The sequence below is a fragment of the Aplysia californica genome, unplaced genomic scaffold (genome assembly GCF_000002075.1).
Source record: "Aplysia californica isolate F4 #8 unplaced genomic scaffold, AplCal3.0 scaffold00151, whole genome shotgun sequence".
NCBI lineage: Eukaryota > Metazoa > Mollusca > Gastropoda > Aplysiida > Aplysiidae > Aplysia > Aplysia californica.
The window spans coordinates 1,183,119-1,198,981 of record NW_004797421.1 but is presented as its reverse complement, the minus strand read 5'-3'; the positions used below and the strand labels follow the sequence as shown (position 1 = coordinate 1,198,981).

General features: G+C 39.0%; 1 protein-coding gene across 1 annotated transcript; it reads right to left on the bottom strand.

The window, feature by feature from the left end:
* Nucleotides 1–8,019: 8,019 nt before the first annotated feature.
* On the bottom strand, nucleotides 8,020–15,389 carry LOC101853692 (programmed cell death protein 6). The gene is made up of 7 exons (XM_005097298.3): nucleotides 15,135–15,389; nucleotides 13,068–13,532; nucleotides 12,096–12,223; nucleotides 11,131–11,205; nucleotides 10,642–10,716; nucleotides 9,598–9,769; nucleotides 8,020–9,314 (listed from the first exon to the last, which is right to left on the bottom strand). Exons 1-7 carry the CDS (start codon nucleotides 15,171–15,173, stop codon nucleotides 9,276–9,278), a joined length of 993 nt encoding a protein of 330 aa, XP_005097355.1. The 5' UTR covers nucleotides 15,174–15,389; the 3' UTR covers nucleotides 8,020–9,275.
* Nucleotides 15,390–15,863: the final 474 nt, after the last annotated feature.

The window sequence follows — 15,863 nt, the reverse complement described above, 5'->3', positions numbered from 1 at the left end:
GAGGACAGTAATGATAGTAATAGTACAGGGTAAGAGACAGATCGGTGGATGATAGTAATGATAGTGATAGTACAGTTACAGACAGACCGGTGGATGATAGTAATGATAGTGATAGTACAGGTAAGAGACAGACCGGTGGATGATAGTAATGATAGTGATAGTACGGGGTAAGAGACAGGCTGGTGGAAGATAGTATAGGGTGAGCGACAGAAAGGTGTATGATAGTAATTTTAGTACAGGGTAAACACCAGAAGTGTGGATGATACAACAGGGTGAAAGACAGAAGGGTGAACGATAGCAAATGGTGAGAGGCAGAAGGGTGGGTGATAGCAGAGGGTGAGAGGTAGAAGGGTGGGTGATAGCAGAGAAAGAATGGCAGAGCGTCAATACATTCGACCATCATCAGTTGTAACCACACAGCTTAAAAATAGTAGGAAGTTTAGGTGATGTTTGGGATGGCGTTTGTACTGAGCTGATTACGACAGAAATGTGTTGTGTGTGTGAGTCTGTTTTTGTGTGTTATGTGCCATTTTGAGGTCACACGTTGGTCACAGCATTAATTATTATATGGCATTATTATAGTATTTTCTTCGTCAAAAGTTTTCCCACAATGATGGATGAAAATGGCGTATCGTCACTGCCGCAAGAAAAATGAGTACAACTTCTTTTGACCCTTGTCCACAGGCTGGGTAAAAAAAAAATTGTCCACTTTTCTTGCGACAGCTCTGACAGTAGCTCCTATGTATGTATTATGTATAGTACTCTTTTTCTAGAATTGTAATGCTGGTGACCGTTGTGTGTATATATACAGGTCTCTATTTCAAGAGAACTTTTTAATTAATTCAAGAACTGGATGCAATTTTTGCTTGTTGTATTCGTTGAGAGAGGCGTGGTGAAGTAAAGTGCCCACCGTCTGTACAGATACATAACATAAACAGGTCTCAAAGGGCGCAACTCCAAGCATGTTGTCACTGTCGCAAGAAAATTGAGAAACTGTGTCTAGCTTTGGTCTACGCGGTATGGTAAGCTAAAAACGTAGTGAAGTTATTTATCTTGCGACAGGGACACTATGTGGCACGACGTGGTGGAATCAGGCGCTAGTCAAATTTTGGGCATATGGGGTTATTGATATCATCTTAAAGCCTCTTCACTTTCCTTGTGTTTGGTGAAGAAATATCTATATTTTTTGAATAGAAGTCGAGATATTTGCAATTGAAAGAAGTGAGGGTCGCCTGGTTTCAGAGGTAAAAGTAGCGAGAAAATGGCCGCCAAAGTTTGGCAACTTCTATATCTTGAGAGTCCTTGAAAGCTGAAAATTTATATATTTTATGCCGTTAATCAACGTTTTTCAGTAAAATTCCCATTGGGATGTGTTTTTATATGGACATAAAAGGTGTTGAGCCAAAAAAGAAAAAATTCAATAAAAATGCTGAAACTGGAGGGAAAATGCCTTTTTCCTTCAGTTTCATTATTTTGACGAGCGCCTGATTTCACCACGATGCCTCACATATGTCCTTTATTTATTTAAGGGCCTGAAAGTTACTGCCCCTTTGAGCCTGCAGGTTGTCGATGTTCTATACAAGCCGATCAGTCCTGGTCTTGTGTTAAATCGACAGACATGCAGATGTGAAGGTCATACATACAGCTGCTATATCTGTGATTCAAGAACTTTTTAAAGCTTTTTTATTCTTTTTTTTGTGTGTGCAGAGTTTTATAATAAATTGCATTTTTTTGCTAGAGAATTGTCTTTTGTTCTTCTTGAAAAATAGAAATGTTTTTGTATTGTTTGATTAGCGAGTGTTCTGGTTTGGTTTACTCCTTCTTTTCTATGAATTGAAACATCTAACGCCCTTATCTTTCCTTTCTTTTTGTGTTTGTTACTCTCTCGTAACACCTCTGATCTTCTGCACTTATATTATTATGACCTAATTGTGTTGTACGTGCTGTAAAACACTTACTAAAACAATCTTTATTGATATATGTATCGACCGTAAACCCTGGCTAGCTGTACAAAACGACAAACACATCCGACACTTTATGAACAAGTTTATTGAGAGTAGAATTCATATCCTGCTGAAGTCTCGCACACACAGTTTGTTTAACAAAATCATGCACAGGCCAGGGGGAGAGAAGTTCTTGAGCAAATAAAAAGTTGTTGGAATGCAGGTGGCCACAGGGAAAGAATTAGTTAAAGAAGTATCTTAATTAAAAACTTCTGAACAAAGGAACACTGCGAGTGAGTACAATGTACTGGGAGAGGCAGGAAATTTTGAGGACACTAGTAGAGAGTCCAAATATTGTTATATTGTACTAGTAAGGGTTGTTGGAGCGTGCCACTGTTAGATAAGATAAGATACGATATGATACATCTTTATTGTCCAGATCCTGGCACATTAGTTTGGTTAGTACTTCTATGTATTTTGTATTCCTCCTTAGTTTCTGTCTATCTGCTTTGCCCTTTTCCCAGCACTAAATAATTGATACACGTATTTTGTGAGCATGCTTCTCTTTGCTCAAACAACTGAGCAGCCTCACTAGCTATACTTTGACTATATACAATCCTGAAAGTTTTGTAATTTGTAATACACAGACTGTGATACTACAAACTGTTTCTCACCTTAGAAAAAGTTTTGGCCAAAGTGTACATGGCATTCACAACATCATTTGACATTCTACCAAAACAAAAATTCTCTCTATATATTATATATTCAAAAGGAATCTTGAAAATGACATTTGTATTTTCACGTACATGAACTATGAACATCCAAAAATAATAAAAATCAATCATGAGTCCTCAGACAAGATGGAGAATAGAACCTAGAAGGTTTTTCAACACTGACACCAAAGCAAAAACTTGTGAATGCTAAATCATAGACTTATGGCTATTTCTTTCTCCAATGCTCAAAACAGTTATATGTGTCTATCACCGGTGATGTCAGAGAGAGAGAGAGAGAGAGAGAGAAAGAGAGAGAGAGAAATATATAACGAACATCCAGTAAGTTATGGGGGTTGGGTACATCAGTGTTGCTAAGTTGAACAACAGTGTTGCAGTTGCAGCCAGTTACGCACAAAGTGCATTCATACCACAGCACCACGAGATGAATAGTTTCTCATTATCTCAGAAAAAACAAAATAATATTGACAAAAATTGACGCCAGATAGAGAATAATCCAAGTCTCTTTTCATGCCTTTTTCGTGCAGCTCAGGATATCTTGATTGACTCAAGGAAATAGAAATGTAAAAATTGGGTCCTTTTTATTTGTCAAGATGCACATGGCCAGAATGATGAGGTAGCAGAGCAGTTTGAAACGGTATGCTTTGATTGGGAAAATAATGACCTCCATCTTCTCAAAACTAAACTCCACATGGTCAAGTCCTGAGGAATTACTTATGTTTGGACGAGTATGCATGAAATCCCAGCAGTTACTTTGAGTACATGAACACACGGAGAGAGTGAGAGAGAGAGAAAGAGAGAGAGAGAGAGAGAGAGAGAGAGAGAGAGAGAGAGAGAGAGAGAGAAACAGAGACAGAGAGAGAGAGAGAGAGTTAATTTGGGTACATGAACACAGAGAGACAAGAGAGAGAGCGACCCAGCAGAAACTCCAGCAGCCTTAAATAACGGGCACTACAAATGTAAAAAAACAAACAAGTAGAGACAGGTGAGTATAATACTTGAATGGTTGCTGCTGTTTTACACAACTCCTGTGCTTTAGGAAGCAGGCTGTTTTGACACTACATATCAGGGCCAACTCTGAAAGGAACTTATGCCTTCTGTTCCTGGGGACAAGGAGTCTAATCACTCGATAACCGACGTAGATATACGATTACTTGAAGCTAAAACAAGAACAGCGGCACCATGATGCCACACAGAATAGACACAAATGGCTCACAAGGCTATATCAGCGTCTGCATCTGATTCTGAATATTCAATATCAAATCTTTTGTTTCTTCTAGTTTTTCTTTTCAACCTTTTCTATAGCTCTTCAAATGTCCGCTGCTGTTGATCCTGCTTTCAGACGACTCAGCCCGACAATACTGGAACTTCCGTCAAACCGCAGTGTGAGACTTACACGTAAAAGACAACTACCGGATGAATTTGAAAATGAGTAACGATCGGTGATGAAATCTCGTTTTGAAGTGTGTAACATAACAAGGTTCCCAATGGACAATGAGTCTGCCCAAAACTATTTTAGCACAGCTCTCAGCTGCGACTGTACTGTACCACCAGGCTGGGGGCGTGTCAAAAGTTTGTACATGAGTGTGTCACAACCACAGAGACTCGGTAAGTCATTAAAAAAATATTTGAAGTACACACACGCACAACAACCCCCCCCCCCCCCAAGAGCCAGACTCTTGACAGAACACACAGAAATGAAACTTAGAATTTCAGCTACGATTAGTCACAAGTATTAGAAATTTCCCTTGAAGAGGTTTAAGAGGCTTCCAGATTTAAAAAACCCCCCAAACTTTTCAATGTCAAGTTCATAAAGGTTCTCCTGTCTACAGATAGGAAAAAAGTAGAAAAGTCACATCATCTGATTGGGAGCCACTCACAGATAAAATACACTTTTTATCTGAACAAATAAAAAAAGTTGAAGACCCAATTGAAAAAAGATTATAATTTCTATTAAAAAATCAACTAAACACACATACAAAAGACATAATATCAGATATATTTCTTAGTGTTATATTCACTCTGCATATAGGACACAAACACAAATAATATGTTAACCTGTATCAACAATCAACAGTAGGCGTACATGATATGTTTTACACAGAAAAAAGTACAGGTACAAATGTACAGCCAAACCTGCCAAGACGACCACCTTTATAATATGGCCACCTGTACAAATGGGCACTTTCCAGTCCCCCCTTGCAGTTTTTTTTTCTATGTAAAAGCACAGCGTAAAATACCTGCCCAACACTGCTGCGACCACTATATTTCATCAATTAAAAGTCGGAAAAAAACCTGTCTAAGATAAGATGTCTATGCAAATCTCTCATCGCCCGACATGTTACCTAGATTATATTATAAATATCTGATCCCGATGCTTTGGACAAGCTGTCACAGTCCATTCATCTGCCGGTTATTGTTAGAATGTTAGTTCCTCCAATTCCAAGGAATGAACGGATCATGCTTACACAGTTTGACCAGTCAGGAAAAAATTTTCAGGTCTTGTTGAGGGAGGTGCATAAACCGCCATAATCTAGGAGCCCAGCCCACAACTCTGACCCAAACGAACCATAAGTGAGATGAGCAGTCTTTAGTTTTAGTTTTAGTAGAGGTTTTACGGCGCTCGCAACTGCATAATGTTATATGAGCGCAAGAAGATTAGAGGTGTTACAAGAGAGTAACAAACATAAAGAAGAATTGGAGATAAGGACGATAGATGTTTCATAGGTAAGAAGCAAACCACACCAGAGCACCCGCCAACCACCCACAGTTGATGAGCAGTCCCTCTGCTTACCCAGTCAGTAACAATGGACATTAATACATTGAACTTTCCCCAGAAGTGCAGCTTATTCACTGAGTGGCGGCAGCCCATTTGTTTGTTTTACCATGGCACTCAGTCTTTCTTTGTCTAACAGATTTCCCTTTGTTTTACCCTTGCACAGTATAGTCTTCCTCATCAGATACTGATACACTTGGTAGAATTTAACACTTACAGAAGTCCAAAACTTCCCTTTTCAACCTCCCTTCTAAAGAAAGACAAAACTTATTTTAATGGGCCGTACGGAAATCCTGAGCCTGTAACTTCCTCCGGTTGGAACCTCAATTGAAAGGGAATGGTAGGTGTTCTTCATTTCGATCAGTCCTGCCTATGATGGCCACCTGTATAGGATGGCCACTTTTCTCTTACTCTTACACAATGGGTGGCCGTCTTTGACTGGTGTGGCTGAATACGTAAAATGAGATTACTTCAAATTTCACAGAGAACAGATATGAACATCCATCTTGTTAGGTGCCACTGCATATGGGAGAAACAACGAAACGTACGATTGACAAGTCTCAGACAAAATTAGGTGTCCCAGGTTTTACTTTTTCTCTTTAAGAGCCAAAGAAAAACAGTCTTGAAAAACGGCTGATTTCTTGAAAAGTTCTCGTTACTTAATATTCCGCTCTGATAAAAAGCTCCTTTAGTTCACAACACGTTAATAAGCACATATGCACGCTTATGCAAACACACACACACACACAACCATTATGAGACTGGAAAAACACATTGTTTACAACACACTCACATACACACCTGCATGCGTGTACATGTAAATATATATACATATATACGAAACTGTTAAAAGTTATGAAACACAAACAAAAAGCATTTACTTTCTACATTTGGAGACAGCAATCAAGCTAAAAAAAAATGGACAACAACAATTTTTCTATCAGATCATGATTAACACACCCAAACACACCCACTTCATAGAAACAAACATCCAGAGGATCAAACTCCACACCCATCAGCTGCTTAACAATGGACCAAGTGACCCAGCAACTAACACAGCAGCAATCTCACTTAACTACCTAGCTATTGACACAACAGCCATCTCACATTATTTTCAAGGAGAGCGGGTGGGAACTATGTAGATTTTTAGTTTAGTTTTAGCAAGAGTTTTACGATACTTGTAACACAATAAGGTAATAAAAGTGCTGAAGATTAGAGGTGTTACAAGAGACTAACAAACACAAAACAAGAAGGAGGAGAGATAAGGATGACAGATGTTTGATAGGAAAGAAAGAGAAAAACCACTCAAGAACACCCACGAAAAAACAGTTAGAAATATAATGAATTACTCAAGCTAAGGGTAAAAGGTTTCCACTAGAATGGATGGGGGTTTAGAAAAAGCGAAATGAATTATGCAAATTGTATGCAATATTTTATTGAAAAATGAGAAGTATATATGTTTGAATATAATAAGAAACGCACAGAGACCAAAAGGGCGAAGCAAAGTGAAGGGAAGCAAGTCAGTGTAAGGCAAAAACAAGGAAAACAATATGAAAAAAGTGTAAATTAACACAGGCATGTGTGAAAACACCAACAGTAGTTAACAATAGAAGTTTTAAACTGAAAATTTGTAGCTCACAAAAGAACACAGAAAACACCCATGACTCATTTACCACTTCTGTAGTATAATAATTGTGAGGCAGTGTGGTGAAATCAGGCGCTTGTCAAAATAGCAAAATCAGAGAAACAGGCATTTTTCTGCCAGTATGGACATTTCTATCAACATTTTATTTTTTGGCTTAACCTCTTTTATGTCCATATGAAAACACATTTGTGGGTGAATTTTTTACTGAAAAACATTGAGTTAAAAGCACAAAATATTTCATTTTTCAGTTTCAAAGACTCTTTAGCTATTGGAGTTACCAAACTTTAGCGGCCATTTTCTCGCTAATTTCACCATTGAAACCAGGCGACCCCACTTCCTTCGATCGCAAATATGTCGAGTTCTATCCAAGATAAATGGATATTTATTTCATTGGAAACAAGGCAAATAAATCAGCTTTCAGATGATACCAATAACTCCACATGCCCAAAAATTAAGGAGCGCCCGATTCCACCACGCCGTGACACATTTGTAAAAAAAACCCAAAACAACACCTTTATCTTATATCTTTCTAACAACAATGTCCACTTGATACTGATAACGCATACATCATTAGCCCAATCAACTGACACCCACAGGGGCATTTGATAGGTACAACAGAGATTAGGAGATGTACACAGGTCTCAGCATTCTGCCATGCTGTGTAGGTGTGTGTGTGTGAGTGTACGTGTATAATTTATGCGTGCATATGTGTTTGTGTGCGTGCATGTGCGTCTGTGTGTTTGTGCGTGTGTGTATGTGTGCATCATATGTGCATGTGAATGTGTGTGTGTACGTGCCTGTGTGTACATGTGTGTGCCTGTATGTGTATCAATTACCAACTGTTTCACCATACAACAGGTCCCCTATACATGAGAAGTTCATGATTTCTCCTGCTACAACAAGAGCAGAAATTTTTTTCATTAATTTTTCATTTCATTCTCAACAACAACAACATTTTCAGCGATATTTATCTTGTGCAATGTATTAAAACATTCAAGTACTCTATTTGTTTCCAGTGGAGGACTCGACTTTTCAAAGCAATTAAATGATGAGGAAAAAATGTATTATGCTCTTTTCATCCAAACACTGCTAAATGATACCTCTGGCGATTTCCAGTCCTATACAGTGTATACAAAAAACAAACAAACCGAGAGCATATCTGAGAGTCACAAGAGAGCGGTCCAAGAGACATGTGAGTGAGAGATTTCAGCTCCACTCCTGGACATAACAAAATGAACTGTACCAGTACGGGTTTAATGTCACTTTCAACATTGTAAGTTATTTAAGCCGTAAGACCTCCAAATTTTACGTCCATCTCTGACAGGATTGAGCAAATGGGTGGAGGACCTTAAACACTTCCCAGACCAGACTACTCAAGTTCACAAACGCCTCACTGGGGATTCGAATCAGGGTCATCTGCACCATAGTTTGTGAGGTACCGCTGAGCTAAACTAATGGTGTCCCCACCCACTAGAAAGGGCTCTTTGATGAAGAAAAATAGAGTAGGATATAGGATGTTCTCCCCACTTCTTGTGGACATCTACAACCAGCAGCTTTTTCTTGGTGGTCACATGTACCTGCTCTCTAGACAGATGCGGTTCTAAAAATACACTCTACCGTTGGTGTTGACATCTATACATCGCTGTTGATTGAATGTAATTATTGATGAAAAAGTTTTAGGTCCCCATCAACACAAGTTAGAGATGAAAATATGGCTCTTGGTTGGTTGCAATGAATGATTGTGAAAAATTTACACCCCCATCGGCATAATTTAGATCAAACATGACTCTGAAGCAGTTATATAGCAGAGTCCCAATATCGGTATATCACTGTACTCTATATCTTAAAAAGAGTTTATCATATTAAAACTGATTGCTTATTATCTTGAAAAAAAAATGTTTCGACTTGAAAGTTCTCCACACACCAGTACATATGTCACACCGCCCAAAAAAAAAGAAAAGAATTGTAAATATTGCTTACAACTCCCACTTTCTTCAACATTCATGGTTTTGAAATTACTCTTACATCAATTTGACGGGCATGAAGAAAGCAGAAGAGCCTCGCGCCCAACGGCTGAGTACATATTGCCCTAGGTTGCAGCATGCTGCGGCCAGATTGAGGCATTCGAAAACACCACTTGATACACAGCGTCCATCGTTGTCCTCTAATGTTCTCTTCAGTTACTTGATCAGAGTTGTGTCCAACACCATCTCCAAAAACTGAGAAGGGACAAAATAATAAAAGAATGAAATATACATAAATCTGGAAAAACCCAGAAGCTGTACAAAATAACTAGGTCTCTTGCAAGTGCTTCCCATTTTAAACTTGGGATGAAAACACAGCTTAAGACAAAAATCAATATATGAATGTGTAGTTTCAAAAGTCAAAACATTACTATTATTTTCCTGTCACTCCAAGGCCAACTGCACACTTGCACAATTTACACATAGATGAAATCAAATAAAGATTCAGAAACAAGCATACTCCAATCTAAATACTGACCTCCTCGTAAGAAATATTGATGGAACCATTCTGTTGTGAGTCCTTCACCCTGAATTTGTCAGTCAGCGATTTGAGCATCACACACGCTTGGATAAAGTCGTCAAAGTTGATGCTGCGCCCTCCACGTCTACGATCAAACACACGGACCACGGTCTGGCTGAACTGAGGGGACCTGGATGGAGAAGACGCGACACACAAACACACAGTCAGCTCATGATGGTGGATATAGCGTGATCTTTGAGTGTGTGAATTTTTAATTTAAGTAGAGGTTTTACGGCGCTCGCAACTGCATAAGGTCATATGAGCGCCAGAAGATTAGAGGTGTTACAAGAAAGTAACGAACATGAAAAAGAAGGGGAGATAAGGACGATAGATGTTTGATAGGAAAGAAGGAGCAAACCACACCAGAGCACCTGCCAACCACCCACGTGTGTGACTAAGCAGTGTGTGAGTATCACTGATGCTTATAAGAGACAGAAAGAAGACTATGAGTGTATGTGTCTGACTGTCTGTCTGTTTGTGTGTGGCATGGCATGTGTGTATGTGTGTGTTTGTGAGTGTGTGCGTGAGAGAGAGAGAGGCAGTGAGAGACAAAGACAGAGGGACAGAGAGAGAGACAGAGAGCGGAAGAAATAGAGAGAGTTCATGCCCATAATACTGCTTGAGTATGTTTATGTGACCGAGTTGTGCATCATTGTATGTGTATCATTGAACATGAATGTAATGAATGCATTTCCTTATTGACGTTGAATCTTAGTATTTTGATGTTCTGGTATATCCATCGGAAATTCCCCTCTTGGAACAATAAAGTTCATTTTATTTTCTCTAATCTTGATGAGAGATTTCTATATTAAGAACAGACACTGGTCACATGTAAAGGTATAAAACAGAAATATTAAAAAACCTGCACATACTGGTACGGCTACACGGAACTGGACAAAAGTAAAACACACATTATAAGTAGAATCAATAACTACAACAACAAAAACAAACCTCTAACACATCAATAAAAAAAAAACCACAAAAGAAATGATGACGACTCACAATCTGTAGCCGAAGGTCTGGAATGCGTTTCCCAGTTCGTTAGCGTCAATGTTTCCCGATCTGTCTGTGTCAAACCTGATGAACAATAACATTCAGACCAGAAGCTCTTTCAGTATGTATCACAACAAACTTTTACTAACATTTCTCAAAACAAAATCAGATAGAGTTATTTTTGAGTTTTTACATCCAGTGGGTTGGCTGAACATACAATAAAGTAAGTTCTGATCACAGTGTGCCTGGAAGTATAAAAATAGTTGTAGGAATCTGAAAATTTTCAGAGTTTTAGAGTCTGTCAGGGTAATAATATATTGTAAAGTGCATACAACCTACTTTCTTGTTGAGATATGTGCAATATAAGTGCAATCTTGTACTATAACAGTAATCAAAAGTTACTACAAAGCATGCATCAAACAAAGAAAAATCTCTTTCAACAGCTGAAAAAGGAGTATTACTTCTAAAAGAAAAAAAGGGCGCGCCCCTTTCCCGTACCTGTCGAAACAAGCCTTCCAGTCCTGTATGTATTTCCACAGGGCAGCAAACTCATGGGCGTTAATTGTGCCATTTCTGTCAACACAAAAAAAAGCAAACAAGAAAATAGTATGATCCCTCACCTAGTTTTTTTCTTTTAGAAACGTAGCTGAGAAGTGGTCATGTATGAACAGTTCTGAGCAAAGAGGATGAAAAAAGCACATATAAACTGTGTTCTGTGTATTTCAATGCTTTTTTTTGTGTATGTAGGAACTGTTTGTCAGTGTAAAACTTCCCATAATCTTGCTGTTGATAGACGTAGTAGTGCAGATTCTTCAGTATAGACCACAGGCTAAATAAAAATTTGGCTCACAAAAAGAGTCTGGCAAACAAAATTACAAAATTAGCTTCTAATGTTGACCAAAGAGATTTATGTACAGAAACAACAAACTGCACAGATAAAAAACAACATACTCTTTGTTCAATAAGAAATAACATTTTGTAAAAAAAAGTGACTTCCCACCCACTTAACCACACGGTTACAGGTTTGTGGAACTCAGGTCTCTGATGTGTCTCTTATCTGTCTTTATCAAACATGCCAATCATTTCTCACCTATCTTTATCAAACATGCCCATCACTTCTCACCTGTCTCTTTCAAACATGCCAATCATTTTTATCAAACATGCCAATCATTTCTCACCTGTCTTTATCAAACATGCCCATCATTTTTATCAAATTAAACATGCCCATCATTTCTCACCAGTCTTTATCAAACATGCCCATCACTTCTCACCTGTCTTTATCAAACATGCCCATCATTTTTATCAAATCAAACATGCCCATCATTTCTCATCTGTCTTTATCAAACATGCCCATCATTTCTCACCTGTCTTTATCAAACATGCCCATCACTTCTCACCTGTATTTATCAAACATGCCCATCATTTCTCACCTGTCTTTATCAAACACGCCCATCACTTCTCACCTGTCTTTATCAAACATGCCGATCATGAGCCTGCAGGTCTCTGGGTTGAACGGTGACCAGTTACCATTCATCAAAGCCTGTTGGAGCTCTATGGCCGTGATCTGCCCTGAGCGGTCAGCGTCTACTGACTGGATACAATCACAGCAGGAAGTCATTATCACATCTATATATATAATCAAGATTTTTAGTTTTAGTTTTAGTAATAGTTTTACAGCACTTGCATCACAATAAGGTCATGTAAGTGCCAAAGAAAAGATGTGTTACAAGAGAGTAACATACACAAAAAAGAACGAGGAGAGATAAGGACAATATATGTCTGATAGGAAAAAAGGAGCAAACCACCCCAGAGCACCCGCCAACCACCCACATTTAAATCAAGATTGAGATGCAAGTAGGTTGGTAAGTATATAGTGAGAAGTAGTTACACAGCAGCAACTCAGAAATTAAAAGTAAAATAAAAGGCAGAAAATGTATATAGTGAGACTATTTAGCAACACACACACACATACAAACACAACTTCTAGACCTATTTACACACACACATACAAACACAACTTCTAAACTCACACACATTCTCACATGCAAAAACTATGATGAAACAGACCCCTAAGGAACACCTACCAAGTGTCAGAAAGATGCAAAGATTTTGTTTCGCCTCTTGTGCACTGAACTCATAAACTAACTTGAATTTCTTTATTTCTTTTTTCACAGTCATTTGGTTTTTCGTTCAGTTTGGCTCCAAATACAATATTTCTGATGGTGTCCAGCTTGTAAAACTTCATGATCTTTCTCAGGCAACCATTGATGAAGGACTGTAATTTGTTCATTCATATCATTTGCTTAATATACTTTTCTCTCTCTCTCTTTTATTTCTTGTGTCGAATTTCTTCCCGGCACTAAACGATAATTATTGAGTCAATGTGTGCTTCTGTATTACTCACATTCCAGAGTTTATGGCCAAGGTCAACTCACCTGAAACCACGTCCACAGCTCTGGGTTGACACCAGGTGGCGCTGGTGCTGAGTAGCCGCCTTGACCCCCGCCGTAACCCCCAGGAGGCCCCTGGTATGGTGGGGCACCTCCATATCCCTGCTGGCCCGGTGGTGGGGCTCCCCCATATCCTTGACCTTGTGGTGGAGCTCCTCCATACCCTTGGCCCGGCGGAGCCCCACCATATCCCTGAGTCTGCCCCGGTGGGGCCCCGTATCCTTGAGCATGAGCCGGTGGGGCCCCTCCATAAGCTGGCCTTTGTCCGCCGTACTGTCCCCCTTGTGCTGGCGGGGGTCCCCGGTAGGCTGGAGCCCCCCCGTACCCTTGCTGTTGTCCGTAAGTACCCCCTTGGCCGCCAGGTGGCGCCCCGTACTGACCGGCAGGGGGCTGTCCATATGCCGGGGCCCCTGGTCTCTGCTGGCCATACCCGCCCTGACCGTATCCGCCCTGGGGACAGGGAAGGAATCGTTAAAGGTTCTGAGAATTTAACGCATAATAAAATTTCAAGTAACTCTCTTTCTAACGCACTCATTTTATACAACCAAATTAGAAATGAGACTTAAAACCCCCCCATAAAAATGAGATTGGGTCATATTTATTATTCATTATTGTTTTTATCGAAGAAGAAGGAACAAAAAACAAAAACTTAGACGTAAATGTAAGTCGTTTGGTCACATATACAGCCAGTTGACATACAATACTTAATGCAGACTGTTGCCGAACATCACTTTCAACCGACTGGCTATTTAAGTTACTAAACTTTGGCGACCATTTTCTCATTAAAAATTTAAAAACTGAAACCAGGCTATCCAACCTTCTTCAATCACAAATGTCTCAAAAACCTCTATTCAAGCTAGATGGATACTTTTTTCATTGAAAGCAAGGCAAAAATAAATAAGCTTTCAGATGATATATCAATTACTCTACATACATGCCCAAAAACTGACGAGTGCCTGATTTCACTATATGACACATTTAATGATTTTATTATTTTATAGTTGAAGTCTGAAGAAGTGAAAGTAAAATAATATGACCCGAATTGAATCTGATGTCCAATGTAGATCTACAATATTTTTAGACCCCAATTTGGAACTTACTTCCGCAACGAGCACCCCAACAAACACAAAAAAGAGACCTAACACTAACTCAACCCCTACCCTTATTTATCCATGTATTTTTATAGAACCACTCCCGTCTCTTGGCTGCTATCCATACCAGTTTGGCTTTTTTTGGTTTATGCATGCTTTTGTAGAAGGGGGTACCGTTTGCCACATTTTATAATGCCAAAATCGTGTTCAGGGCCCTAAAAATACACAGAAAAAGCTACAAATAACATCCTTTGTGAGGCAGGAGTGGTTCTATAAAATTATCTTTAGGGACTCTTCGGGAGAAGTGGTCCCTGCTTAACTCCATAGACATTTATACAGAATGTACACAATCGGAAACAAAACCGTAAGTTGCCTTTAAAAAAAAGGGGGGTGCAGGGAGGTCTCCCCCCTGTTAAATTCACAAAGTAATGGTTTGTGGCAGTTTTCAGTGCCAAAATTGTTCACAGCACACTAAAAAAACGTTAGAAATCAGAATAGTGCCGAAAACAGATCTAGATTCTAGTCTCAAATAGGTTCGGCAGGCAACTCAGTTCAATTTTTTTTACTCGACTTCCGTTTTTGTTTCCAATTTTGCATAGATCTATATATAAATGTCTATGAGTCTATAAAGTTAGGCCGGGACCACTTCTCCCGAAGAGTGCCTACCTTTATCCATACCCATGCCATACTCGTACCCGACCCCTACACAAAACACTGTAAATAGATTCTCTACTTTTACTCAGATTCTATTCTACTGTTTTATATAGTGGGCGCTTGATATGGAATTCCTCCCCCATATTACCGTCATGTCTTTCTATTTAGAATCTGTACTTAATAACATGTTTAGATCTATGCTGGACGACTAAAAAATATCGAATTAAAGTATTTTTTAAAAAGTGAACATCATAATCATATATCATTATTATTGCGGCATTATTATTCATTATACGCCAACACTTACGTATTGTTGCTGTTGTTGCGGTGGTCCTCCCCAAGACATGTTTCAGTTCGTTTCAGCAGCGTTTTCACTTCAATTACCGAACCACTCAGACTCAGTCAGAATGACAATACGAAACTCTCTAATCAGACCTAGATTTAGCCGTTATTACGCAATTAATGCTGAATTTATTGACCAACAACACTATAGACTATAGATAGAATTTGTACATCATCGGCTCACAGTCACTAGTCATCAGTCCAGGATTCAGGAAGTAAACTCCCCGAGTTACATTCATAACATTTGAGAGTTATCTACCCTGTCTAGAAAACCTGGCATGGACGAGATTTACAAAATAAAAACACGCAGGACAGCAAAACAAAAATACGCAAACACAATGCTCTCTCTCTCTCTCTCTCTCTCTCTCTCTCTCTCTCTCTCTCTCTCTCTCTCTCTCTCTCTCTCTCTCTCTCCCATTTGTAGCACCATGTGTTCAATAATCTTACTGCAGTTGATGCGGATGAATTTCTATACTAACTGTTCTTGCGGTCTTGGAATCATAAAGCTGTTTACTGCGAATCATTGATTGAAATTCCGATGTTAACTATTTATGATCACATAATAGCATTATTTCTGTCATTTTAAGAGCTTTTTCCTGCACAGAAATCCAAAATTAGATATTGGCTACATGTAATTAGGTCTCTTCCAATAGCTCCTGCTGGCTATTGTAGAACTAACAGATATTGAAATACT